A 27,855-nucleotide genomic window follows, 5' to 3' on the forward strand; every position below is an offset into this window, starting at 1 on the left:
AGTAAAATTTCAGATTGTTAGAGTAGATGATTCCAAGGAATTTAATGATGGACTGCCTAAGTACAATTGGATGTCTTGTAGAAGGTTACACTAAGTCCACGACTATTTACTTATGAACTTTATTACTTACTATAAATATACAATTATACATTTTATATTATTAAGTTATGGTAATTGAATTAACGCCAATCGCCCAAAGAAACAGGAATAAATTAAAAAAAATAATAGGAATTTTGAAGAAGTACACGAAAACGAAGGCATGACAGCCAACGTTTTGTTTAATGCTCTTTGCCTACAATTAAATAAATTTTGAAATTTGTGAGGAAGCCTTATTGCAACATGGTATGTAAGAAAAACAGTATCTCCAAATTATGGCACAATTACTTTTTACCCCTCAATCTGAAAATTCACCTATCAGACAGTACATAGACAATCAACTATGCTAATATTAGGCAATTAATATTGGCAATTCACGCATGATATTTGGTTTTGATGGGTAATACAAATAGTGTTTTGTGTTATCTACATTTATTAAATAAAATTAAGGAAGTAAAAATAATAATGAACAAAAGATATGGCAATTATTACAGCCATTCAACTAACAATGTCCCCAACTTTAATAAACCGTCTTATGCAGATATTACTAGAGGATATTCACCACCTACATGTTACAATGGCCACAAAAATTATAATAATAAATATAACAATAACAAATACAATCACATTAATCAATATGATTCTAATTCAGTTGTTCTCTCCTAAGTACATTTGTAACTATTCTATAATTTTAATAGGCTTTGTCTGGAAAATAAGTACATATTGTCCATAATGAAAAATTAAGCTGCATAATAAAAAAAGAAAAAAAAATTAATTATATGTATTTTAAACGATTTTTTTAAAAATACGCAAAGGAAAAAAAAGGTTAATAAATATTAACGGTTAGTATTATATTATGTATTTTTTATAATTCCACAATAACTGTATAAAATATGTTTTATGTAACTTTCAGTTTCAATTTTATGATAATACGCGGTTCCTTCCACGCCAGTCCTGCTCCGAATTTCATATACGCAAACACACGCAAATGATCAATTATAATATTATAAATAATAAATTAACGGCGATTTAATTAATTTCGGTTTTAATAAATTTTGTTTAGGGTTGAGGAAAGTCAATTGTGGAAGTTTCGAATAAAAAAGTGGAATTGACGATCAAGTCACCATTCACTATTGTTGTGTATTGAGCTTTGACTAGCCTTTGTCGAGATTACCGTTCGTAGATTGACCACCAATTTGAAAAGCCGTAAGTATTTTGTAGTGTGAAGTTTCATTATTAAAAACTAGAGCTTTTTAGTATAATAAAAATATAGAATAAAATATTGGGAGGTGTAAAATTTGAACAGATTACCATTGATTATCCTGCTTTTCCAGATCGAGGATAATGCAGTTGCAAGTTCGAGGGCTCTCCACCCACACGTTGGAATGTAACGAGGATGAGACGATTTCATCAATCAAGGTTCGTTTTTAGTACAATTTTCCATAGTTTTTTGTTGTATAAAGGCTTTAATATTTCTGCTAGACGTGATTCCTTCTCGTTAGGTTATGGACACGTGGTGGCCTAACGAAGGTTGGCCATGTTCCTTTTCTGAGATTGTCCGTTTTGGAAAATTGTACATTTGATTTAAAATTGATTATACTGGGTTGGTGCAAAATTAATGCAGGTTTTAAAAAGATTTTTTACTTTTGCAGGTTTCGTGTAAACAAAGCTAAATCCTCAAATCTAATTTAGGGATTTATAATAAATACTTTTAACAGTTATCTTTTATACAAAACATTTTAGTTTATTATTCGTTTTATGTAAGGTCTTGGTCGAGATGAAAAAGTCAGTGTCATGAGGGTGATTCGAACCCACGACCTTCGGCAGGATACTCCGTTGCCCTAACCATTTGAGCTGTTGTGACTTCGATCCACTTCTACACCAACTTCCCATTTCAACCTCCATTTTCTTCCTTTTTTGCCATTTTTTTCCTTTTTTGCCATTTTTCAAATGCCGTGTAATCAGGATTCGATTCTCGGCGACTTATGAAGTGGCCACGGAGAGCTGTTAGTGAAGTGATACTTCGGGTTCAAATCCCGCTCATGACACTAACTTTATTGTCTCGACCAAGATCTTACATTAAAAGAGTAATTAATTGAAAGAAGTAATTTAGTCAATTGGGCCACTAAACATAATGGATTTTAGTTTATGTTGAATTATATAAGAGTGAGGACCTGCGAAATTAAATGTCAATGTTTCATCAAATTTATTTATACGAATTGAACCTTGGGTGAAACATCAATAGAGTTTTGGGGGAGGTAAGCATTAGCGAATGCACAGTGCAGTGATGGTTTTGGAGATTTTGATCTCAAAGACGGGGAAGGCCGTGGTAGGCCATCCATTGTGGATGACGACAAACTCGAAACGTTGATTGAAGGAAATTCATGTAAGACAACATAGGAAATATTGGAAGAACTTAGTGTTGACCGCTCTCCTATCATTTGCCACCTGGAGCAAATTGGTAAAGTAAAGAAGCTTGACAAGTGGGTACCGTATGAACTAACCGAAGCCCAAAAAATTGACTATTTGAAATTTGCACATCTCTTCTGTTGCACGACCAAAATGATCCATTTGTTGATCGAATCATCACATCTGATGAGAAATGGATTCTGTACGATAGATAACAGGAGGCGTACTAGTTAATTGTAGGACAAGGATGAAGCGCCAAAACACATCCCAAAACCAAATCTTCACTCAAAAAAGATGTCGACTTTTGGTGGTGTATTACTGGGGTTGGTCACTATAATTTCCTGAATTTCACAGCAGAGAAATATTGTCAAACCGCAACATCTTTGTCCAGCATTGGTAAACGGTAATGGGATGATTCTTCTTCACAACAATAGGCCATATATCACAATGCCAACCCTGTGGAAACTTAAGGACTTAGGATATAAGATAAGGACTTACTGCACCCTCCATGTTCCCCCGATCTCTTACCTATGGACTTCACGTTTTGGAACCACTTTTAAACATTTTGATAAAAATTTTAAAGAACGTGGTGAACCTGAAAACACCTTCCAAGATTTTATTTTGAGTCGAAAAAAGATTTTTATGTCAGATAAAAGTGCTTCTTACCTGTTAGCAAAGATGTGTAGATTGTGATGGAAAATATTTCAAATAAATTTTCTTTATTTTATAAAAGTTAAAAATAGTTTTGACTACCTATGCAAAACTTGAATTATTTTTGCACCACACCAACACTTGGAACATATAGGCTGATTGCTGTATTGCTTCAAATCAATACACGTTAGAAGGCTGATTTTAAGTCCCACTGTATGTCAGGAATCTCTGTACTACCAATAAAAAACACTATAAATATACCTGTTTTTATAATTAGTAAGTAATAAAAAGTAAAGTAATTACTATCAGGAAGGCTTAAAGAGGAATACACACCTTCAGTTTATTTGCACAGTTATCTGTCAAAAATTACAGAAAATCTGTACATATATCTGAACTGAAGGTGTTAAGGGGCCTACACACCTTCACTTTTACCTGCGGTTTATCACAAGTGACATCATGTTTATCACCCAGATATCCAACTCTGTAACAAAACAAAAATTTAAATTAAAATTGTGTCGTAAAAGTCAAACAACAGTAGTGAATGTAAACTGAGGATCTACTGTTCATGGCTATTCTATCAGGAGACCAGGAAAAGGGGGATTGTTCGAACAGCAGTTTAAAAGAAATTTAATTCCCTGTAACTCTTTAATTTGTCAGTTTTAATTAAAATAATTTTCGAACTTTTAATTCAAAATTTGAAACTAAGTTTTTGAAATATTTGCAAAACTGTAGGTAAAATCATTTTTTAGTTGTAAAATTTAAACAAAGCATTTTGTCCCCTGTGTACTCGTGATCATTATATCAATTACTGTAAGGTCCCAAAATCTGGCAGGAAGGAACATTAAGGAAAAAAATTATATATTAATGCCAATAAAAATTATTTGCATGCTTGGTAAGCTTAGAAGTTCCTTAATCTACAAATGTAATAAATAGTAATTGTAGTTCTTGTGTGTAATAAAATTAGCAAACGTTTTTTTAATTTCAGGCTCGAGCTGCAGCTTTGGAGATGATCCCTCCAGAGCACATCCGCCTTTACAGTGCTGGGTCACCTTTGAATGATGACATTACTGTTTCCCAATTGCAAAATTTTGACTTGGAATTGACAATCCCACTTATTGGAGGTTTGTATTTATCGCCTAGCACATTTTATAATTTTTGACATTGTTCCTTTTATACAGGTAAAGTACACGGATCTTTGGCTCGTGCCGGTAAGGTTAAGGGGCAAACTCCCAAGGTGGAAAAACAGGAAAAGAGGAAGAAGAAAACTGGCCGTGCCAAGAGGCGCATTCAGTACAACAGACATTTTATCAGCTCTGTCCAAACATTCGGTAGAAGGAAAGGACCCAACTCGAGGACATAAATAATTTTCATGCTTAAAATGTAACGTTTCTTAAATAAAAACATTTTACGTTACACCATCTCCTCTTTTTTCTTCCTACCTTCCTTCCACATTTTGGATAGTGTGGACTATTTTGTTTGAACAAAAACTGTTCTATAAGTCCTATTAATTCTCATTTATTTTCATTCGACCATATAATAATGTGACTAAATAACAAAAGGTTTATTTTTAGATTTTAATAACATCAGATCGAAGACCTTGGAACTGCCAAAGTCATTCTTCACTGGGTTCTAGATAAAGGAATTAAAAAAAAAAAAATCTTGTGTCAAAATGAACTACCACAGCCGTCAGACTTGTACTTTCTTATGTGGCTTGAGGAATACTTACTAAAAAAGGGTAGATATCAAGTACTAAATTCAGGCCTAAATAAAAGTCGTGTGGCGTCTGAATGCATACATGAAATGTATAAGCGTAAGAAATAATCAACTTTGTTGGGCAGGGAGCACTAGAACTTAATTACCACTGGATGTATGGATAGACACAAATCAGTATGTATAGATAAAGCAGACGCAGACAGGAAACTTTCATACTCTTGTGATTTTCCTAAAATAATTAAGGACAACTGTTAAAAAGGAATATTATTCATGTTGAACCGGCACAGGTTTGCTTATTACTACATATTATTGCTTAAACATGAAAATAATTTATGAATACTATGATAAACACAGATATGATTATGAATATCGATAGGTGATAAAAGATCACCTAATGAGGCTACAGATGGAATTCTTAAAACTTAGGAAGTTAAGGGTGAAATTTGGATGGCAGGTCAAGGTTCGTTTGATAAAAATGAAAAACGCATACTGAAAATGAAAGCAATAACCGCCAAGGTACCAGTAGCCTATGTGAAACTGCACAAGGTTCATGGCGACATGAGAATAAGATAGTAACAACTTGAACCATACCTCTATCGATTTCTTAACTTCGACAACCCTAACTGCATTAGCTTTGGGACCCCACAATCTTGTCTTGACATAATTTTGGAATGCCAAATCTTATATTTTCAGGGTCAAACCACCAAGGGTCATGTTAACCCCAAATCTTTTAGGAGGATTGAGGAACCAGTGCACACCAGAAGGGGTGCAATTGCACCAAACCATGCTGGAATCGTGTGTAACATGGGTTTAAAGGAATGTGGGTGTATGTGCCGCCACTTAAGTCCCGTGCACCTTGGGTTTAAAAACGCAAAACCTCTTGTACCCCACCAAATCCGGCATGCCACAGGGAGTCCCATATTTCTTGCATATTACTCGTTTAGATTTCAAGTAGATTAGCTTCATTTAAAAAGTGAGCCCTTGTGTGTCCTGATTAGCCCCCTAAAACATCGGATAGTGTGATCAGTAAAACGTACTTATTTCTGATACTATCACGCAGGCGACATGATATAAGGAGGTGTGATAGTTTCATTGCATAAAGGACAGATCGGTGGTAGCTGACGAGCCATCAGTAACCCTTGGTGCCTTTACAGTGTCCCATTCTCAGCCTAGTTAGGATCATTTTTAAGGCCTGCAGGACGGACATCAAGTAAGTGTATACGACCAGACCAGTGTATTGTTCGAGCAAACAATATTTATTGATTTAATTATGCTGTCATTTCGGCTGTGTAATTACTCGCTACCGCATTTAAGGAGAATAAACATTCTATATAATAAATATATAGAATAAATATAAATAGAATATATAGAATAAACACATAAAGTCTCCGAAGCTCTTGGTGGCCTTTAGTGCCATCTGAATATGTACATATAATTTCTTACTCAAATAAATTTGAACTTTTTGTAAAAATAATTAACATAATAATAATTAATTAGTAAATTAATGTTAATAATAAATAATTGAAATTATAGTAATACTAAAAAAACATATACATACATGAAGAGCCCATCGAAACAACAAAAATAAAACTGTAATGCACAAAAATGATAAATTATTGTAAAATTAAACGGAAAATTTGTAATAATTTTTTTGAGTACAGATGAAAATAAAAAAGGAAAAATAATTGGAATTTGGACTAAACAGTGCTACCAACATTTTTGGAATTTGAACTCGTAATTCGGCAGTTTACACGCGGTTCTCTCCTCCCGACGTAGTTCACATCGGCAGTTGAAATCATTGGCTTCAAAATTGTTTTCAAAATTCATTTTTTTGGTCTCTTTTTTATTATTCGCGATTGTCGTGGCGAGGTAACCTGTTGCCAGCGGATCTCCACCGTCTTCCCCCTTTTGATCGTTTTAATCGTCGAGCTTCTAGGAATCTCGGCTGGAAGGTGAGTCTTTTTTATTTTATTCTATTTTTATTTTAAATTGTTCAAAATTTGTTGTTCTAAAGAATACAGTCCGCTTGCTCGTTAACAAACAGTGTTCTACATTACAGAAAAGGTAGGGTAGGGATAGGGATTGAAGAGGCGGCCACAAGGCCTACTGCAACTCGATCTGAATAGATGTATTGTGCTCCAAGTTATAACTCACTGGCCAGCTTCGGGTTATTAATCAGCCTCCACAGCTTTGCCAGCGGCTCCTTGGTGTAGGATCTTGCTTGTGGTTTTTCTTGTCCTAGTTGCAAGAACCTGCACCTACATAGACTTTCCCAGAAACATAGAATGTATTTGGCGGTCTCCTACTCTTCCTGGCAGAATCTGCACAGTGTTTCTTCTGTGTGTACCTGTAAGGACCATGCGGGGCATGCGCCTTCTTATGTGGCAGTGCCCTGTCAGGAGTCCAACCAGAATCCTGGTTTGGTTGCTGTTGCCTTCCAGTAATCCTTTTGTAAGTTTTGCGGATGGTCCTTCTAGAATCTCTTTGCATGCCTCAGTTCCACTAGGTTTTGGACTCCTTTAGGATCTATTTTAAGAAGTATCCGCTTTTTATGCTGCTAAGCCAATGTAGGGTTCAGGACTCTGAGAAACCATATTGGCCTACAGAAAAGGTAGTAAGTATACATCTTAAAAGGGTACTGTTTAATGACAAACCCAATGTACAACATCGAAGATTCATACAGGTATATCAATTAGATTAATTTATACATATTTATTTGTTTGAATTTATTAACGTATGTTTGTATTTTATGTACACGACTGACACTGATCAGAGTGCAAACGATTAAGTTTATTGTTACGTTAATCCATATATGCATTTGGTAGTCACAATTGACTATCAATTGTTTTAATTACTTTCTTCTTATCTAAACTCATTAGATTAGAACCCACAACTCTAGTTGACGTTGATCGACCTACGTAGTTTAAACTGATGTTGTATTCTTGAGGTCATTTTACAGGTGAATAAAGAACTTCACTATTGGGTTTCACCAAGCTTTCGGCGAATGTTCCGCCATCATCAGGGCCTAATTTATTAAAAAAACAAAATTTACATGAAAAGAGTTACATAACACATTTTATATAAACACATTACAAAAATACAATTACGTACTTAACCCAGTTGTTAGGAAAATTAAATTTATTGCACATGTTTGTTGTTTTTTTGAAGCGAAGGTGAAAATGAATCGAAAATGAAGTTTACAGTGGAGGAGGAGAACAATGGTAAACTTCCATACTCGGATTTGGTCATCGAAAGAAATGATTACAGATTAACGACCAATTAGTACAGAAAGCCCACTAGCAATGATAGGTTCCTGTATTTCAACTCTTCCCATTCTTTCTCTCTAAAGGTGAACTGTGCCAGAAATTTGATAAACCGAGCCTTGGGCTTGAGCGACTGAAAATATCTGGAACAAAATACAGCCAAGGTCCACAAAATGCTAAAAACAAACCACTACCCGTTGGCACTGGCAAGTGGCTCATAAATGCATTTAAAGGAAAATATGTTCAGAATACTGCTCTAATGGATAACATTAACCCCAATGTCATGATGGAGGGGTGTGATAAACCAATTTCATTTAGATCAATCATATATGTTCCTAATGTATCCCCGAAAATCAAGAAATTGTTTAAAGATAAGATGGGGGAAATCATCACGTATAAATTTAAAAATAACCTAGATAGATAGATTATAATAGATGTTTACATTCAAACCTAAAGGCGAAGGAGCCAATAAGCTCACAGTCGAGTGTCATTTACAAGTTGTCATGTGCGGGTTGCCACATCCAATATGTTGGGCAAACAAAACAAAGAATGAACCAACATAGACTGGACTGTATAAATAGAAAGAAAACCACGGGATTGGCAACACATGCGACGGAAAGTGGTCATTTCTTCAAGTTGGACTCCTCTGGGATCCCGGGCAGAGAGTTGAACTAGGAGAGACGACTACTTTTGGAAAAAGTCTTTGTTCATGTTACGAAAAACACTTATAATTTACAAATGGATCGACTGGGCTCCATCATGGCATATTCGGGAATCCGGCAACTGTTCATGAATCGAAATAAAGCGCAAAGTGACGTTGGTATGTCTAATTACACCGGGATTGATAATAGGGATAGGTCCCTTACCATGTTATAACCATCCGATGTGTGTTCCCAATTTTCTTCGAATCTTTGTACATAGTTGTAGCTAGTTAAATTATAATTTTAAGTTAAAAAACAGTAAAAAAGTATGTATATAACGTATCTGTGATAAAGAAATACATGTACCTGAGATTTAGTGTTAACGTATGAAAAAATGAAACCAAAGGATGACCGATGAGGGTCAGTAGACTTTTAAGCAAGACGGTTTTTGTTTTTCAGTATATAGATTCATTTTCACCTTCACTTCAAAAAACAACAAACGTGCAATAAATTTAATTTTCCTAACAACTGGGTTAAGTACGTAATTGTATTTTTGTAATGTGTTTATATAAGATGTGTTATGTAACTCTGTTCATGTAAATTTTGTTTTTTTAATAAATTAGGCTCTGATGATGGCGGAACATTCGCCGAAAGCTTGGTGAAACCCAATAGTGATGTTCTTTATTCACCTGTAAAATGACCTCAAGAAGATCCAATACATCAGAACTCACAACCTTCTGCTCAATCGCGGCTGGACTTACCACTTGGGCTATGGTCGTCCTGCTCGTGTCACTGCTTTTATCTCACCCAAGATCTTAGATATGAAAGTATAATTAATTAAAATAGTTTACGGTTACGTTGTAGCTCCATAATTTTTTTTCGATTGCTTGAAAACTAAAAAACCAACCTTAAATACGTTTGTGTGTGTTATTTAGTAACCGTTAATTAATGATTATTCGGAGATCGTGAGATGCGGTCTGGTGTGACGTTTTTAGAAAAACATTTTCTTTATCGTGCCAACTTTTCGATCTTTATTGAGATCATCAGGGCTCAAAGTGTTTGTTTTCTGGGAGAATTCTCAACCCAGACACACAGTAATAATCTACACAGAAAACAAACACTTTGAGCCCTGAAGATGATCTCAATAAAGATTGAAACGTTGGCACGATAAAGAAAATGTTTTTCTAAACCTACGTCACACCAACAGCATCTCACGATCTCCAAATAATCTTAAATACATTCTTATGTAGGATAAAATAAAGTAATAAGAAAGCTATCGACTTTTATCATAAATTGATAGATATTTAATACAGCTGATGGAATAGAACGTTCTCTAATTAACTGCATTGAATCTTTTTATTTTATTAAAAGAACAAATAGTACACTTAGTATTTTGAACATGCAGCAAGTGATGAAATTTGCACTCAGTGGTCATTACCAAGAACCCATTGTTTGATAGATACCTATTTCGCCATCTTTTGTGCTTGGGCCCATAGAACTCATGGATTCCACAGAAATCAACCAGGGTATTAGGCAGACCAGAATGATAGGTAATTATCAAACAATAGGTTTTGTCATAACGCAGACCACAGGAGGAAATCTCACCATTACTAAAATCACTTTAAAGATAAATTGTGTCGATTGTGATTTGAACTTTCATTGTTCTTGTGTTAACCTAGATTAGATTAAATAGGAGCCGGCCTCTTTTCTGCCTGTGCACACCAGTGTTGGTCTATTGTGCATCTCTATTTTTTTATCTAGAGCTCCTCGGTAAGCTTCAGGCTTTTTACCAGACCCCAAAGCTTTTTCAAGGGCTGTGCATCAGGCCATTGCTTTTCCTCTCAGGACTAGGACTCTCAGCCTACATAAGCCTTCACACCAACAGAGGACGTGTTCCGCTATTTCTTCTTCTGCACAGGCTTGTTTCTGCCACTTTGAGTCGACACATATGCCTCTGGAGTCTGCAGGGTCCAGTAAGCAGTACAACTATCATTCTAGTCATAGCGTCCTAGATTTAGTAGTTCTGCAGTTCGTTTTTGCGATGGTCCTTTGTTAAACGTTTCGCATGCCTGGGACCTGGGCTAGACTTAAAAGGGTTCAGGGCCAATAGGTATCCTCATTGAACTTTCCCTGGCCAATTTATATCTTCGTTGCCCACCCGCCCAGTGTGCCCTGGCACCCAGACAAGGGTAATTTCCTAAACGTCTCTGGACTTTACCGTCGTTGCGGCAGTTGCCTTCAGGTCCGCCTGGCTTTTCGATTAGACGGCTATTCTTCTATTGACATTCCCTAGCCTTTTTATCTCTTTGGCATAATGTTCAATAGCCACAGTTTCCGCTTGAAAAATGGTGTCGTATTGATCAAGGCTTACATGAATTCTAGACCTGGTTTATTTCCATAAATGCCAGCTCCTGACCCATATTCGGTTTTCCCCGACCCCTTTCTCCCAGTCTGCTCTACAGGGTATTTTGATTAGAAATTTTTTCTCAAAACTGAATTTAGGGGTCATGGCATCAGTATCAGTAGGCATCCCCAAAGTTCTGTTTAGCTGAAGCTCCCCTCGAACTTGTTGCTCCTTGTTATGTGAGTAAGCTATTGGAGTCTGGTTCGAATCCTGCTCATGACACTAGCTTTTTCATGTCAAATAAGATCTTAGATATAAAATATAATTAATTGAAATAGTTTATGTTTACGTTGTAGCTTCATATTTTTTTGATTGCCTGAAAACTAAATAAAAGAACTATTCTTAAATACATTCTTATGTAGGATGAAATGAAGTAAAAAGAAAGCTATCAACCTTTGTTATGATTTGATAAATATTTAATACGGTTGATGCGATGAAATATATTGTACTTTACTACATTGAATTTGTTTTTTTATTTTATAAAAAGAGCAAAAAGGAATCACTTAGTATTTTGAACATGCTGTAAATGATGAAATTTGCATTGTGTGTTATGAACATAACCAAAAACGTATTTCGCTTGGGTCCTCAGAAATCACCAGGGATGATAGGCAGACCAGAATGATAGGCAACTATCAAACAGTAGGTTTTGTCATCACGTAGACCACAGGAGGAAATCTCACAATTACCAAAATCGCTTTAAAGATAAATTGTGTCGATTGTGATTTGAACTTTCATTGTTCTTGTGTTAAGTCAAGGGACTTACGGAAGGAAGAAACCGAGAACTCAAGGCGAAGTGTAACTGTTCAAAAGTGAAAAGTTGTTATGGATCTAATTAAGAAGGTACGAGCTGAATTATTTAATGGACTTGAGGAGGTTCCATCTTCATATCGGAAGTCAGTTGATTCACTTCACACTAAATTTGAAGAAATCTCTTGGAATTGAATAAATACGGGAGTTAACTGAAGGAACAACGGGAGATTGATGCTTTAAACAGTAAAAAACTCTCAACCGAAGCAAACCATAAATTAACATGATTTGTAAATTGATGCCTTGGATCAAAAATTTCTTGGCAACATTCTTGACATTAGAGGACTCACAAAGGACTTTCGTTTTTATAGAAAAAAATGTCTGTCTTTGGGTGATCCTATTAGAAAAGACGCGTTTATCGACCGTCATTTGCTGTTGAAGGCTCAGCCACTCCTTTAATTGTTGAATTTATGAAATCTTACTTATAAGGAATTCATTCTAACAAGAAACATTAAAAGTTCTTTCACTACGAGAATGAGGGTTTTAATACAGCCCACCTGGATATCTGAGACTCTCGCCAAGAAACGAAGAATCCTCATGTCCTGAGCAAGGGGAACATAATTATCAATTAATTAAGGTTTTTAGTTTAGATAAAAAAGTCAGTGTCACTAGCGGGATTCGAACCCCCGACCTTCGCCTTGATACGCCGCTGCTCTACCACCCAAGACATCGTGACTTCGATCCACTCGGACACCAACTTCCCATCTCACCCCCATCTTTTGAATTTTCCCTCCTTTTGCCATTTTTCAAATGTCGTGTAATCTATTTGATTCTCGGCGACAAATGAAATGGCCACGGAGAGCTTTAGTGAAGATATGCTTCATTTTATGTTATTAAATTCACTAAAAACCTTAATTAATTGAAAGATATTAATTGGTCAAGCGGACCACTAAAACTAGTGAATTTAATAATTATCAATATTTATGGACTAGAGGGGGTCTACTGAAATTAATTTTTTTTAAAATTGGAGTTCTAAAAACTAACATGCTTTATATTACGTAAGGTTAATTCTTTCATTTTTTGCGTACGCGTTTGTTTTTCTATTTTATGGTTTGTTTAGATATTATTTTCTTATTTGATTTCGTTATTATTTATAAAATGTAATTCCCTTTTGCTGAAAAATTTAATCATCTTATTTTTGGGAGCGACCGTGTAATATTTTTCATTTTTTATGTTTTACGGCTGACTTTTTGCAACAACGACTTGAATCCAATAATAGCTTAACTTGTTTTATTTGTGAGGATCTTAGACGTTGCCAATGAATAGTTAATTTTAATATTATAAGTTTGAATCATAATTTAGATGAATTTTTGGTGTTCTTTGATCAACTTATAACTTTTGACATTATCATTTGTCAGAAACTTGGTACTTTAATTTTTTAAATTATGAAGTTTAAAATTCCTGATTTCTTTTCAAAAATTAATGTTAATAAAGGTGAAGGAGAGTCTGTTTTTCTATCCAATCGTTTTGAGGTGACTGATGTTGGATTTAAAGTTATCCAACAGTCCAATAGAATAAATATAAAAATTGTTGACTTGGGAATACAAGGTACCATTTTCGCTTCCATTATTTTTTTCTATTATATATTAATTATCTTTTGGAAAGTAATAAAATGTCTGTAAAACATTTTAGCTATGCGATGATACTTGCTTAAATATCGATAGTTTATTTAAAACTATTACCAATATTCTGAAGTTGATTAAATTATGGTTAAATTCAAATTTCCTACTTCTAAACAATAATAAATGTAACGTTTTCTCACTAAACGAAAAAATAAACACAATTTCATTTTTCATAGTGGCAGAACATGTAGTTGTTCACCTATTCCTTCAGTACGTGGTACTAATTACTTAAGTACTTGGGTATAACATTAAATTCAAATTTAATATTCAAATTACACATTGACTCCTTATTTTCCCAATTAAGAAAACTTTTTTTTATATAAATCTAGAGTTTTGAGCAATTTTATGAATTTAGTATTGTTACACACAATATTGCTCATTCTATAACTTATGGCATTGCCTCATGGGGGGGGGGGGGAATAGTAATTGTTTCATTAATCCTTTAGTTGTAACTCAAAACTCACTTGTAAAAATTATGTAAACCATGATGTAAACCATCCATATAATGATTTTAAGGTAATGAAATTTAACCAGTTATTTTTTAAATGTTCATGCCAGTATGTGCATGAATATAAATTCACTACTTTTGCATCTTGTGCTAAATATCTCACAAGACAAAAATCATCTGTTATTCTGACTTTTGTTAATAATGACAATTTTAAGAGTAATTTATCTTTTTAATTTGTGGCTTTTGTTAAAAAACGATTCCATATATTTTTTAATTTGTTTTTTCACCATCATTAGCATCTGCATTTTTAAAAGACAAGAAAAACAAGAATATTAGTATTTTACATTTTATTATAAGGTTTACCTTTCTAAACAAAATATTAAATTTTTTGTTATAGGTATATAGATTCTTTTAAAAGAACTACATACATAAAATTTCCCCTTAAGGAACATTATATCAAAAATTGATAGGCAGTGAAACGGCAAAAAACTTTACTTTCTATAAAACTTTAAAAAAACCAAATGACAGTTTCTAGCAATATATCGATATCAGTGATAATGTATAACGTCGGGTTGTTTCTTGTCTTTTCAGTCTTGTGTAGGGATTTCAAGTCAGTTTATCAAGTAATAGATAAGTATGTAAGTTTATCCATGAAAAGTCCATGATCATGTACCAGGTCAATGGTAGGCAATAGGGTACTTTTGCACAGGGTTAAATTTATCTGTACGCTTTTCTTTAGATTGATTTTCATTCTCCACTTTGTGAACCGTACAAGTTAATTCATTCAGGTCTTGTTGTACTGTTGAGTGTTTATGGAGGTGTTCGAATTACGTGAAAGAATCGCTATATCATCAGCGAAAGTGTAGGAATATCTGTCGTGTATATTGAAAATAGAAATGGGCCAAGTATGTTTCCCTGAGGAACACCCGCCCTAATGCGTATATAAGGTGAGAAGTTTCCTGACTCACTCGAAAAAATCTGTCCCTTGAAAAGATCTCAGTATGAGATAGTACATATGAGGGATGCTGTTCCTCATTTTCCAAAGCAAGTCTGTTCTAAAATCAAGAATTATAATTAAAAAGAAAACAATTAACAATCTAATTATTTTGAATGACGTATCATCAGCGATGATGACTAGTAGATATGATATAATGATTTGTAAAGAACTACTGAATACGTCTGCGGAAACGCTTGAAAAAGGTTATTAACTATTTTCTGGAGTCGGTTGAAACAGGAATGTATAAGGTAATCATTAGGAATGATGAAAATGGAAGAATGTCCGAAAATGTCTAACAGTCGCAATACCAAATACTGCCACTAATTACTAGTACATATAAAATCATGAGTCAACAGTATATGTTTTCAACATCGGAACTCTTCTTTTTGAATAATCTAGTTCAGGAAGGAATACCGGGGTGAAAAATTTCAGGGCGATGAAGGAAGATAAGAGGCAAATCGATTAAACTGGAGCGTGAGAGGGGAATGTATTTGTGGAAGAGTCTAGCTGGAATTGGAAGGATCTCAAGGAGCGGGGAGGGCAAGAGGAAGGGTCTTCACCAATGGGGTAGCAGAAGGCGGCCCGATTCGCCAGCTCTGGAAATGGGAGGATCACCTAGGAGGATTTCCTGTTCAGTCGTTCCCATGCCATTCTCGCGAGCGCTCATGCCGACCACGAGGAACGAAATGACGCGAGATCTGTGAAAGTGCCGTGCCGTCACTGCCTGATTTTACGCGGCGACAACTTTTCGGTGTGCCATTTTGAACTCTTTTCCCTCCTTAGTCTGGATTAAAGTCAAACTGGCGGCGAACAACCCCAACCATACCATGTTCACCCGGTAAGTCCGTCTAGAATTTCTCTTGTGATCCACCGTTCAAATCACTTTCGACAAGACACGTGAAATTCATCAACATTTGATTTTATATAAAATGGGTGGTTTATAGGCCGACAATCAACTTAGGTCATCACCAGCCCTCCTTTTCTTCTTTTTCTCGTCTTTTACACGTTTTTTGTATTAAACTGTAGCCATTTGTCCGCTTCGATCTGGTCACTGATTCTCTGCTTTTATATGTCCTAAAATGCTAATTTCTCATTTGTAACTCAGGTTGTCAATTAAAAAATAAACAATTAACTAAACACACAATCATCACCACAAATATAGCAATCTGGTCAGATTCACTCCCCCAGAGTACTCGACATTTATTTCTCAGGGCGGGATTGAACCCACACCATTCTCGCTAATAATTTACTTTTACTCTCCAGACACTCACTATTAGTAATATTTATGATCTCTATTTTGTTCATTGTTTGATAAAGACTCGACTGTGGAGTTAACCTGAAAATGTTTTCCGTTATTCAAATTATCGAATGTGTTCATTTACCAGAAAAAAGTTCTTATCCGTTATCAAGTCGTTCTGCTTTTTTAACAACATCGGTTCATCAATTTTCGATGATGTGATCGTACTTTGTTATTCACATGTTTATGTTTGTACTTCTAATTGGATTTTTTTTCTTTTTTTAAAAGCTACGACCTTACTGGTCCTTTTTTTATGTCTGTACAGTGAAATTTTCAGAACAGGAACATACCATTTTAAATTTAATAAATTAGTGTGTATGGAAATTTCGAGGAACTTTACTATTTAAAAAAAAATTTTACATCCTTGTATCATAACAAATTAAGTATTTATTCTTATTTTGTCTTTGCCTTTTACTTAATTTGCGAAATTTAAATTAAATTTGTAAAAAAAGTTAGTTTTGTGAATTGTATATGTAAATATATTTGTCAAATAAAATGCTACCTACCTTACATAATATAGTATTTTAAAATATAGTAGGTTTTTTTATATATATGAAAATATAAAGTTGATTACCAATGTGGAAATGTTTAGTTTTACTAACTGGAATTTCTGAAATTCTGTTACTTCATTTATGGAAAGTAAACTCATAAAACAGCCATGGGTTAGTGGAGACTTTAACGGTGGTGTCTATCAGATCATAATTATGAGCGACTGAAATATAGCACACATATTTCCATAATCCGTTTAGGAAAAATGTTACATACGTAATAATAAGTACTATATATCTGTTAAGAGTTATTATGAAATTATTGTTTATTACTTGAGAACAATCGTCTATGGATTTTTTAAAATTCAGAATGTTTACAAATATGGTGTGGTATATGGCATGTTGCAGTTCATTACGATATGACAAACGCAATAATATTTCATACAACTTATATATTTTCGGTTGTAGATAATTTATTTGAAAAAATAATAATCATAAAACTTTAGTAAAATCTTATAGTTATACAATTTATAATTTTTACAATTTTACAACTTAAACAAAAACTAAAAAAACTGTATAAAGTGGCAAAACTAAAACGTAATAATCCTAATTAGAAAATATTCCCAGGTTGATTTAAAAAAAAAATATTGTACATAAAAAGCAAACGGATTTAAAACAAAGACGGTGCAAAGGCGCTTACATCCGATAACCATTCAAATCTCTAGGCGTCTTGGGCGTACTTAGTTAAGGGACTTCAGTCTGTCGAGGTTTGAAATGGAAGAATATTTTCCCTCAGGAGGTTTTTCTTGCCGCAATAAGAGAAGCTCTTACCTCCCTGAGTTTGGACATACAGCTAAGAAATTATAAGAATCCTCTCTTATATTTAAATAACAGTACATTTCAACATTCGAGTCCTTTTCTAGCCATGGCTTGTAATTCAGACAGTGATTCGCCCCGGAGTTTAAAAAAAAGTCTTAACTCAACCAGATTAAGATTCTCTTGTACCACTGGTTTGTGATGGCCTTTTATAATCTGACATCTTATACGATGAAAACCGATCAGAAGTTGTTGCAAGCTGTATTCACTTTTCATGGGAAACGATACTTAGTTTAGAAGGCAGTGATGCCGTATAATTGATCACCCCATAAAGGTTCCGGTTTGATTAGTCGTTTCCGATATTGTCTACCCTGTCATCTTCATCACTCGGTAGACAAAAGGAATCTCAATTTGACGCCGTTGTTGATATTTTCTACGAAAGACATTAAAATTATAAGTATAGAACGCTAGACATGTTGCAAATAGACGTATTATTTTCATCTCAAATAATTATCAGTTTATCAAAGATGCACACTTTTTTCAGAGGACAGATTTACAGTAAAAACATGTCTATGAAAAAATATCCAATCAAATGTATACCATTTAATAGCGTTGACAATGATTTATAGTTTTTTCCACCATATAACGTTTTACTGCAGAATCTCTTCTTTGTCTCTTCCATCTTTGTGAAAAATTTGTGGATCGCTTCTGGAACTGTTGCTGTTGTAGTTTATCGTTTTCAATCATCCTGGTCCGCGTATTCAGACAGATTGTAGTTGACGAAATGACGAAACGCGCCTGACAGACAAAACTAGTGATAGAATGCAGACAGGGATGATCGGAAACGATAAAGCTACTTTCTATCTTTGTTAAATAGAACTTTCCCGAGTTACTCTCCCGAACTTAGAGTTACTTCTTTTAAAGTTAACGTGTCTTCTGATACCTGCTGGATTACAAAGGTGTTGATAGGAAAGTAACTATAAAGAGAATGTTTGAGAAAGTTCATAATATAAATCCCAGACCTTAGAAACCCCTAGATGATTGTTGTATTTAAATACCATAAGTAGTTCTGAAGGTTTTGATCATCTTCATCTCTCTCTCTCTTTCTCTTTCTCTTTCTCTCTCTCTCTCTCTCTCTCTTTCTCTCTCTCTCTTTTGTATGTGTGTGATTTTATTTTGACCTACTCCAATTATTATCTTATTTTAACAGTTTATTGTATTGTGAGATTTCCTCTAGTGGTTTGCGGGTTGATAAACCTATTATTGTTTGATGGTTACCTATCATCTTGGGCTGCCTATCCTGGGTGATTTCTGTGGACCCCGAGCAAAGAAGATGGCAATAGTCGAATCGCTCTGGGTGGAAAAATCAGCTAGGATAGGCAGACCAAGATGACAGCTGACTATCGAACAATAAGTTTATTTTATTTATTACTACCCTCTAAACAATCTTTCACTCTGAAATTATGTGCCTCCTTAACTCTTCCAAAATGACGGAGTCTTTTGTCAAATGAGACAGGCAATAAGCTATTTTGCGCTGTTTCTTTAGCGTATTGTTTTGCGCTTTCATTCCTGCCTCCGAGGCACCAACATTCGACATATCGACCATAGTTTTGCAGGATGCTGTCAGTCACATGGCTTCTTAGATTTTCGATTTTGTGGGCTGTCACTTGGTAGTGTTATTTTTCTACTTTACACTTTAGTACGTTAGCCAATTTTCTTGGTACGATCTTCAACGATTGCCAGTAACTCTGCTTGGCTGTTCGAACATTGTTCTACCTTCCTATATTGCTTGCCATAAATTGGTTCTTGTACGACTCTTGTACTACCATTGCGCACCCCAATTTCAAGTTTACTGCTATCTGTAAATATATTGAAGTTTTTCATTTTCCGTGTGATATCGTATGTCAGTTATTCGAGCAAAATATGGTGTAACAAAAATGAGGTGGTTTATGGTACAATTTATTGAATGCATGTCATATTGAGGTTCGCCCGTTATTGTCCAAACGACCTGAAACTAAATCGATATCTCCTGGATTCTTAATCTTTCTTAACTTCAAAATCTGAGTGTTAATAACGTTTCTTAAGTGTATTTTATTAATAAAAAACATATAAAACTTTTATAAATTAATGTATAAAAATAATAATAGAAAAGGTATGCTATTAATATAACTTTGTAGCAAACTGGTGCTGCTTACGTTAAAATGGTGTAAAATATAATAGTTCCTTTATAAATGTTTTCACTGTTTTAATAGGCAATGTACAGTGTACTTTTGCAGATCTTACTAACATATTTATTAATTGGGCTGCTTTATTACATATATTCAACTTCGATAAATACAATTTGATTGCACCATTTCAACCTTTATTCGAATATAAAATTCAAGTATTTCACTGTTTTTACTTCTCGTTTTACATTACAAATTGACGTGAATTCTTGCATTTTATTGTCCTATGTGAAGGATGTTTGGTCCTTTTTTAATTGAACGTTAAATTATTTGTGGCTGACCAATCTTTTGTTAGGTAGAGGTTGCCATAGTCAACCTTTCCAGGTCATCATCACAACGTTGATAAGAGGTTGCTAATGAAGTAACTTATTAGTACTGCATGGGTCATCCGCGTTTCCATTCAGTTAATAGCCTACTGAAGCTGTGTATAAAATGGGTCTTCTTTCTTTCTGTGAAACAGTATTGTGACATGGGGTAGAGATTTTTAGAGCAGCCTATTATTTTTAAATTGTGAGATTTCTCTGTCTTGTTTGTGGGACGATGAACCTGTAATTTGGTCGTTACCGATCTTTTCCTCCCTGGCTATTATTTTCAGTCGATTTAGAATCGATGGCCACCGGCCTGGCCTGCACCTTGAAATGCTCTGTCAATATATTTATTTTTATTGCTTTGAAGAGGCGTTAATTCAAATTTCCTTTCGGTTCATTCATTGGAAGCAGCATTCCATAGTCATTGGAAGTAGACTTGTAATAGTTCCACATTTTAACGGATTCTTCATTTCGTCCTTATCAAGCTTCACGAGAAGACGAGATTTTTCCATACTGATATCACTTTCTTAGATATTAAAACATCTTTATTCAATTTATTTTATTATTGCTATTCGTACAAAATAAATATACATTGAGCACTTAGTATAGTTAACTACAAATCTTGGTCGAGACAATGAGGTCTCGACGTCATCGTTGTTAGGCGGCGTATGCGATATACGGGTGGGAAGTTGAAGAATGGGTTTATTGGTTGGAGGGATAATTTAGGGTGGAAATTGAGGAAGCCAGGACGGATAAAATCCTCCATGAACGGCATTTTAAGGTTTTTATGGATCATTTGATTGACGACGTAGAAGCGAGCATTGAGGATACGGCGGAGGACTTTTAGAAGGTTGGATTCGTTCGATATTGGAAGATTTGGCCGAGCCCCAAAGTTTGACTCCGTAAGTCCAAATAGGTCTGATGAGAGTTTTATAATCGGTTAGTTGGTTATGCATGCTTAGTGTCGATTTTAGTCCCAGTAAGTGTCTGAGCAGTCCAAATTTTTTGCTGTGTTCTTGTCGTTTTTAATCTCGTATGTTGGTTCCATGTAAGTCTGATAAGTAAAACCCAAGGTATTTGATCGGATGGTGGTAGTATCTTCTTGCACTGGTGGGCAAGATTGACATTTGAACGTAAACGTAACTTAGCATTTTTTTGCTCTTTCAATCTGATCCATCATCGAGTACATCAGTGTTGAATTCTTATGTTGTTGGATTGCGTCAGTGGCTAGGATAGGTTTGGAATGTGTAGATTGCGGTATCGTTCACGTAGGCTGTGAGTTGTGTGTTTGGATCTGTTGGTGTGTCAGTGAGGTTGGTACATAGGACTGGGCCTAGGATAGTTCCTTGTGGTAGGACAGCTTTAATTGGCGTGGTTCCGATTTTAACTTCAAACCGTCGAAACATGGTTTAAAACAAAAATGCTGATGGAAAAAAGAACTTTTCTAAACATTAGTCTTTCTTTTCACTCTTTTTAGTGATTATGAACTCTGAAGTAACTACCAATCGAAATTTAAAAAAATCCTAGGGATGGGGAAATGCTTGTTTAATGACTTTATTTTACGACATTTTTTTTTATTCTTTCGCTCTCTCATCGCAACTACAATGCTTCTAAACGTAAATCATTCGAGATCCTCATTATAAATCAATAAATATTGTTCAAGAACTAATTGTAACAATTGTATTTTCTAGGTCGGTAAAACAATATTATTACGAGAATACACGTATATTATACATCATGTAATTTTATGTTAAAATCTTTAGGGTGCGTTATCAAAATTAATCACATTCAACAAAACGCTGGTAATAACATGTGATCGTATTCGGCATTCGGGATAATCCGCTCCCTTCACAAATTAATCGCCCGGAATAGGCCAAGGGGGAACATAAAGAGCGTGATGGAATATCTCGATGGGTACTCGAGTCGGACATTGCTCATCCTCTATCTGATGAGTATTGGTCAAGAATGGCTGTATCCAAACAGTGTAGTTGGCATTACTCCTCCTACAACGGCTGTCATAACGAAATATTTTATTATCGAACGGAAAGCTAATATTCTCCGTTTACTGGACAATGTTTTTATTGTGCTGTGGTGTGGTTAGTGAAAAAAAGTCTAAACAAGTAAAATTGCCTATATTTCTGTTTAAAAATATCATATATCATAAAATCATATAGGGAATTAAAAAATATATTTATTACAATCTGTAACCTCATTTACTTTATTTAATGAGTTATTTATAAATGACATGGATCATGTGTTGTGAGGGAAGTGACCAATGTTTTTCCCCCAAATATACGTGAGTCTTCAGTCGTCTGGTGATCGTAAGGGTGGTTTCTATTGGATAAGGATTGAGCAACAAGATTGCAGTGAGAGCACAGTTCATTTTGGAAAGTGGAAAATGTTTTAGGGATTATTTTTGCACGAAAGGGATTTTGAGTCTTTTATGAAGGGTGATGTTTGAGACGTTGTAAGGAGCATTGACTACGATTTTGAGGTTTTTGGATCGGAAGTATTTATTTGGATGTTGCAAGGTTTAGCGGTGCCCCACAGTCCATTATCAAGCTTGGTTTTAGTATTGTCTGGCAGATGGTCAGTTTGTATTTTGTTGAAACGTTACATCAGTGTTACAGTAGTCTGTAGAGTAATCCGAAACGTTTGTTGCCTGACGTTTTACTCGCGTGTATTGGTTCCAGGTTAGTCTTGAGTCTAGATGAAACCCAACATGAGGGACGAAGTCTGTTTTAGGGATGGCACTATTATTGAGGAATATTGTATGAAGGGTTTTGCTTCTATGGATGAATGATACATCAATGTTTGCTACATTCAGCCATTTGCAGGACATATGCCCAAGGAATTGTGCGATCGGGATCGGAGGATAGCACAACTTTGTTATCGGAAAAAGATTGTGGAGAGAAAAAGTGGAAATGTAATAGTCATTCAGCTTATTGATTATCTTTTACTTTGAAAGGCCTTTTTACAAAGAGAATTATTTTTGAAAATAGGAACAAATAATCCATCAAGATATTCATTTTGTGCCACGAGGATTCTCCGATTAAGTACACTAGTTAAATTTTCCACCTTGATTGAACGAAGATCGCAACAACCATTAACTCAACTATAACACCTTTTTGAAACGTGTGACTTCACATTGATAATATAATCGTTTTTCTATACGGCGAAAACTATTTGACGAATCAATCGTCTGCCAATGATCTGTGCGATAGTTCGACTCTTAAAACCTTTCACAATTTAATAAACTAAGTGTTCAAATTACACTATTCCAATTTCTAATTTAAATACCAAATACAGTTTTCACTTTCCAAATCTGTACGTACAAGGATAGGGATAAAAAAAGGCGGTATTAAGGCCTTCTGCACCCGAGTAGTTCTATTATTCCCCTCTGTTTTTATAAATCACTGGCCAACTTCAGGTTGTTAGTCAACCTCCTTACCTGCGGCTCCTTAGTGTAAATCTTGCTTGGTGCTTTTCTTCTTCTAGTTGCAAGAATCTGCGCCTACAAAGACCTTCACAAAAACACAAAACGTGTTCTGCGGTCTCCTCTTTTTCCTGGAGTTTCTGCACAGTGTTTCTTCCTTCTGTATTCCTACCCTTGCTCTCTTAGGCCTTAGTGTCCTGCCAGGAGTCAAACCAGAATCCTGTTCTGTCGCGGATACCCTCCTTACAAAGGAATTACTGCACTTACTTGCATACTGCCATCAGCACATTACTTGCAGATGGCTCTCATACGAATTCTTTCGTGCCTATTGCCTGGGGTATTGTTACACCACGTTTTTTACTAAGTAAGGATCAATTTTTGGGTATGGATTTCTGTGGCAAGATGCAAGGCTATAATACGTTTCTGAACTTGGAGAGTTCATATTCGCTCCTTTTTTGGCCAACATGTCCATTTTGTCATTGCCCATAGGGTCCCGAATGCCCAAGGACCCAAGCCAAGGAAAGGTCATTGGTACACTGACTTCTTCCAGGCCATTCCCCTACTGAGACAACTTTTTCTATTCCCGTTATTAACATTTCATTTTATTATCAATATTATTAATAAAACATTAAAATTGTAACATATTCCGAAATAAACGTGTGTAGAAAAATATGACTTGAGTGAGAGGGGAGTGGTTATTGTAAAACGAAACAGATTTTCTGAACAAAACTCTTTCTCCATTTGTTTTTATCAATTTGGTCATTTAAAGCCTGATAGCTTTCAAGTTGACCTTCGAAGTATTTTTACTAACATAGATTTTTTAAAAACCTTTCCAACCGCCGATAAAGTTTATTAACCGACTACAGTTGTTTCACGACATTTTCGATTCTTTCGATATCACAAGGCGTAGTTAGCATATTTTTTTGTTTTTAATGTCGGATTCTTGGGGTCGACTAAAGGCAAAAAAGACCACTGGCTGCCTACGTCCAGACAGAATAACATCGTACGCTTTTATCAATCTTAAACCTTTTCCAATCATTACCAATCCTTGTCTTTGTTGGGCAACATACCTTACTGGGGGAGATTCTCGTTGCATGTAATTAGTTGACTTGTCATAGGCGGCAAGAGGAGAGGCGATGGTAAGATATTTTATTTATAGGTTATTTATATTGTAGGATATTTTATTTTTTTCCTTTCTGCTGACCGTACCATGGCAATGGGATTGGCAGAATGTCCCATCAAAGCTGGGTAAACATAAGATACATTATACATATCTTTCTTTAACATCATTTATAGCTAGGAAGGTAAATAAACATTACATACAAAAGAGAAAAATTTAAATTAATATAAATAAATATATTTGCCAAATGCTGTTTACATACGTGAAAATGACCAAACTCATAAATTATAAAACATGTTTAAAAGTTTTTTTTTCATTTTGAAGGTAGTTTTCTGGAAAAAACGAGTTTCGGCCATCCTGTACCATTTACGAGAACATATATTTTATTGCTGTGAAAAATTTTAATTTTACATTATTATTTTTATATAGCAAATATATTTATAATTAATTTATTCATAATATTTACATTAAGCTTGTAAATTATTTTAAAATAAACAAATGTTTTTTGTTTTAAAATTATTAAAGAAAGAAGATCATAAAAAACTAGTAAATTAATACATAATCATTTTTGTAATGAACTATTAAAATTAACAACTAGTAAAAAAAAGACTTAACAAAACAAGATGGTTATATACAAAATATACAGAAATTTCAAAGAAATAATGAAAATCTGGGTTCATATTTTAATTTGAACAGTAAAATAATCTCGAGATAGCAAGTCAACAATTAAATTTAAATTTATTTATTTATTATTATTATTATTCGAACTTTGATCCCCGAAGCGTTGTTATTCCTCGTTGTGCTGATCCTGGTTTCATATATCAGGTACTTCACCCACCCATTATGAAAGGGTTAGGGTCCGACTTTCGACAGCTAGGTCGTCAGCCCCAAAAACTTGCAAACTATAATCTAGCCCAATATTAATTAAAATATATAAGTCAATCGAACAAATAAATACACTCACATATAAATACATTCATGCATTGCACTCATTCTGATTAATCGGTGGAGTGATGATCACGTTTTGTTAGAAATGTACACTTGAGCTTCGTACTAATTCCAAGATGTCAACTCACCTGTAATAGAACAATTATTACTTTTCCACGATAACACATTTATAATCCTAACGTATATTATCACAACAGTAGCATTCTCTATAATTAACATAATTTGTTATAAATTAACTAACAGTTATTTATTAAACGGCCAAACTATTGAAATATTACGAACAATTCTTCCAGCAGAAACATTAATATATTTCGCATTACCTTAAAATTTTATACTTAATAGACGTCATTACTAGTCCAATAATAACTATCAAAATATTGGGCATCAATGATATTGAAGATATGAATAACTTCTTAAACATAGAATTTGAGTCTTTAAAATAAAACAACTAAAGGGGATAAGGCGAATAGGACAGTAAACGACTAGTTCTTCGTCCAGCTTTCATCACCCCTTTGAAACTTTAATTGATAATATAAAAGTTTAACAAATATGAAAAAACAAATTTGAAACCTGTTGTTCTAAGTGAAATGAAATTAAAAGTTGAATTTGGAGAGAAAGGGTGATGAACTCTCCATTCTGTAACAAAATCAATCGATCAACTTCTGTAGTAGGCAAATGGTTGTACATCCAACAGTTAAAAATTGGCTTGCAAGTATCCCTATTGCCAACAAATCATGTTCAATTGTGAAACACACAGAATTATGAAACGTTTTTTCATTATTAGTATGTTTTTTGTGAGAACTTATCCTCCCCACAAGAGTAAACTAGAGGACAACTTGAAAAAGAGAAAAATCATCATTTTTTGTTATGTGCTTCTAATTTTGGCCATTCGGAAATAGGGAATTTTGCACATGTCTGTGATACATGAGTAACTCCATGACTTGTCAAACGAAACTCCTAGCAGTTTTAAGCTTTCATCTACGTCCAATTTTATGATTAAAAAATAATCAATAATTAATACTAACAATTAAATAATACTGATATTTGTACAATAATTTTGTTCAAATCGGTTTATTTCTTGCTTCATAACTGCAGTTATGTAAAAGTACTTACAGTTTTGAGACGATGCAGTTAATTTCTGTTTTTTTTTCTTCAAAAGAATTTATCAGAAGAAATCCAAGGTTTTCGTACAATATTTGTGAATCGAGGCAATGGGAATTTTCGGTATGGACGTAGATGGACAAAGGCATATAGAAAGTCGCTTAGGCACTCCGAGAGGATAACGGCCTGTAATGGACGGGACGACGAAAAAGATTTTATCACCGCTCATATAGACCGGAGTAATTCCGCACTATTTTATCCACATTAGACGACTCTATGGGTTGCATAATAAAAGCCATTAGCAGCATGAAGGATGTACGTTCAAAACTCCGTTTCTGAATTTCTATACTTTTTCCTTCATTTCCTTTGTTGGGTCAACTATTTGTTTATACAGCTTTTTAAAATAAATGAGTAACAAATGATGTTAGTAGCAGTTCTTTGAATATAAACTTATTCATCTATTATTTTAAAATCCTCGAATGACTCAAATTGTATATGAAAACTTATTCAAACCTCATTAATCGATCAAAAATTTTCACAAATCATTTTCATTTTAAACAGAAAATGGGTTTGGATAGAGTAAGTTTGGACTATTTTAGTGTTTGGTTTGTGCATGAGTTTCGTTAGTACGGTGAGTTAGCGACGAGGGCGTCCTTCCTTGTTATTCCGTGGTCGTCCCGCTGATAGATGCGCCCGTTATGCTTTACCATTTATATACGATCCGGTAAAGTGTGTTCTTTCCCTCTTCCTCCAGGCACCGTAACAACACCGTGGGAGGATTTCCTACTATGCAGATTATGGTTTAATTTAAAAAATAGTCTGAACCTAGGGTAATCTAAAGGCGGGGTATGAGATGAATAGATCTTTTTCTACGCTTTTCTCCTTGATAGATTTACACATTTATTTTTTTATGCTACGAATTGTAAATAAATTGGTCTTAAAGAAAACTGCACTTTCACTAAACACCAATTGCTATTGTAATGAGTTAAGTGAATACAAAATCTTAATCATATACTAAAACGTTTAAGAAAGTTTTCCTTTTTAATTAAAAAATAGACCTTTGCG

The 27,855-nt window shown here is 34.5% G+C and overlaps 2 protein-coding genes and 1 long non-coding RNA gene across 3 annotated transcripts in view; 2 read left to right on the top strand and 1 right to left on the bottom strand.

Annotated features, from left to right (window-relative positions):
- The first annotated feature begins 1,190 nt into the window (after positions 1 to 1,190).
- Positions 1,191 to 4,574, top strand: LOC106662913. Its single transcript, XM_014387361.2, has 4 exons — positions 1,191 to 1,302; positions 1,431 to 1,515; positions 4,142 to 4,277; positions 4,335 to 4,574. The coding sequence occupies exons 2-4, from the start codon at positions 1,441 to 1,443 to the stop codon at positions 4,514 to 4,516; spliced, it is 393 nt and encodes a 130-aa protein (XP_014242847.1). The 5' UTR covers positions 1,191 to 1,302; positions 1,431 to 1,440; the 3' UTR covers positions 4,517 to 4,574.
- A 3,428-nt stretch (positions 4,575 to 8,002) lies between these two features.
- LOC106662893 lies at positions 8,003 to 9,289 on the bottom strand. The gene is made up of 3 exons (XR_001339972.2): positions 9,140 to 9,289; positions 8,999 to 9,059; positions 8,003 to 8,275 (listed from the first exon to the last, which is right to left on the bottom strand). It is a non-coding gene; the product is annotated as an uncharacterized LOC106662893 (long non-coding RNA).
- A 6,298-nt stretch (positions 9,290 to 15,587) lies between these two features.
- The window catches only part of LOC106662892 (neuronal PAS domain-containing protein 4), a 185,417-nt gene continuing 173,149 nt past the window's right edge, over positions 15,588 to 27,855 (top strand). Inside the window, exon 1 of the mRNA XM_014387332.2 lies at positions 15,588 to 15,889. Coding sequence (XP_014242818.1) covers positions 15,879 to 15,889 — 11 coding nt within the window. The 5' untranslated portion in view covers positions 15,588 to 15,878. The remainder of the gene's footprint in view (positions 15,890 to 27,855) is intronic.

This window comes from Cimex lectularius, unplaced genomic scaffold, assembly GCF_000648675.2.
Source record: "Cimex lectularius strain Harlan isolate CLEC.00 unplaced genomic scaffold, Clec_2.1 scaffold84, whole genome shotgun sequence".
NCBI classification, from domain to species: Eukaryota; Metazoa; Arthropoda; class Insecta; order Hemiptera; family Cimicidae; genus Cimex; species Cimex lectularius.

Coding starts and splice junctions, on each gene's coding strand:
- LOC106662913 (XM_014387361.2), top strand. CDS start 1,441: ATGCAGTTGCAAGTTCGAGGGCTCTCCACCCACACGTTGGAATGTAAC. Junction 1,516..4,141: donor AGACGATTTCATCAATCAAG/GTTCGTTTTTAG, acceptor TTTTAATTTCAG/GCTCGAGCTGCAGCTTTGGA. Junction 4,278..4,334: donor GACAATCCCACTTATTGGAG/GTTTGTATTTAT, acceptor CCTTTTATACAG/GTAAAGTACACGGATCTTTG.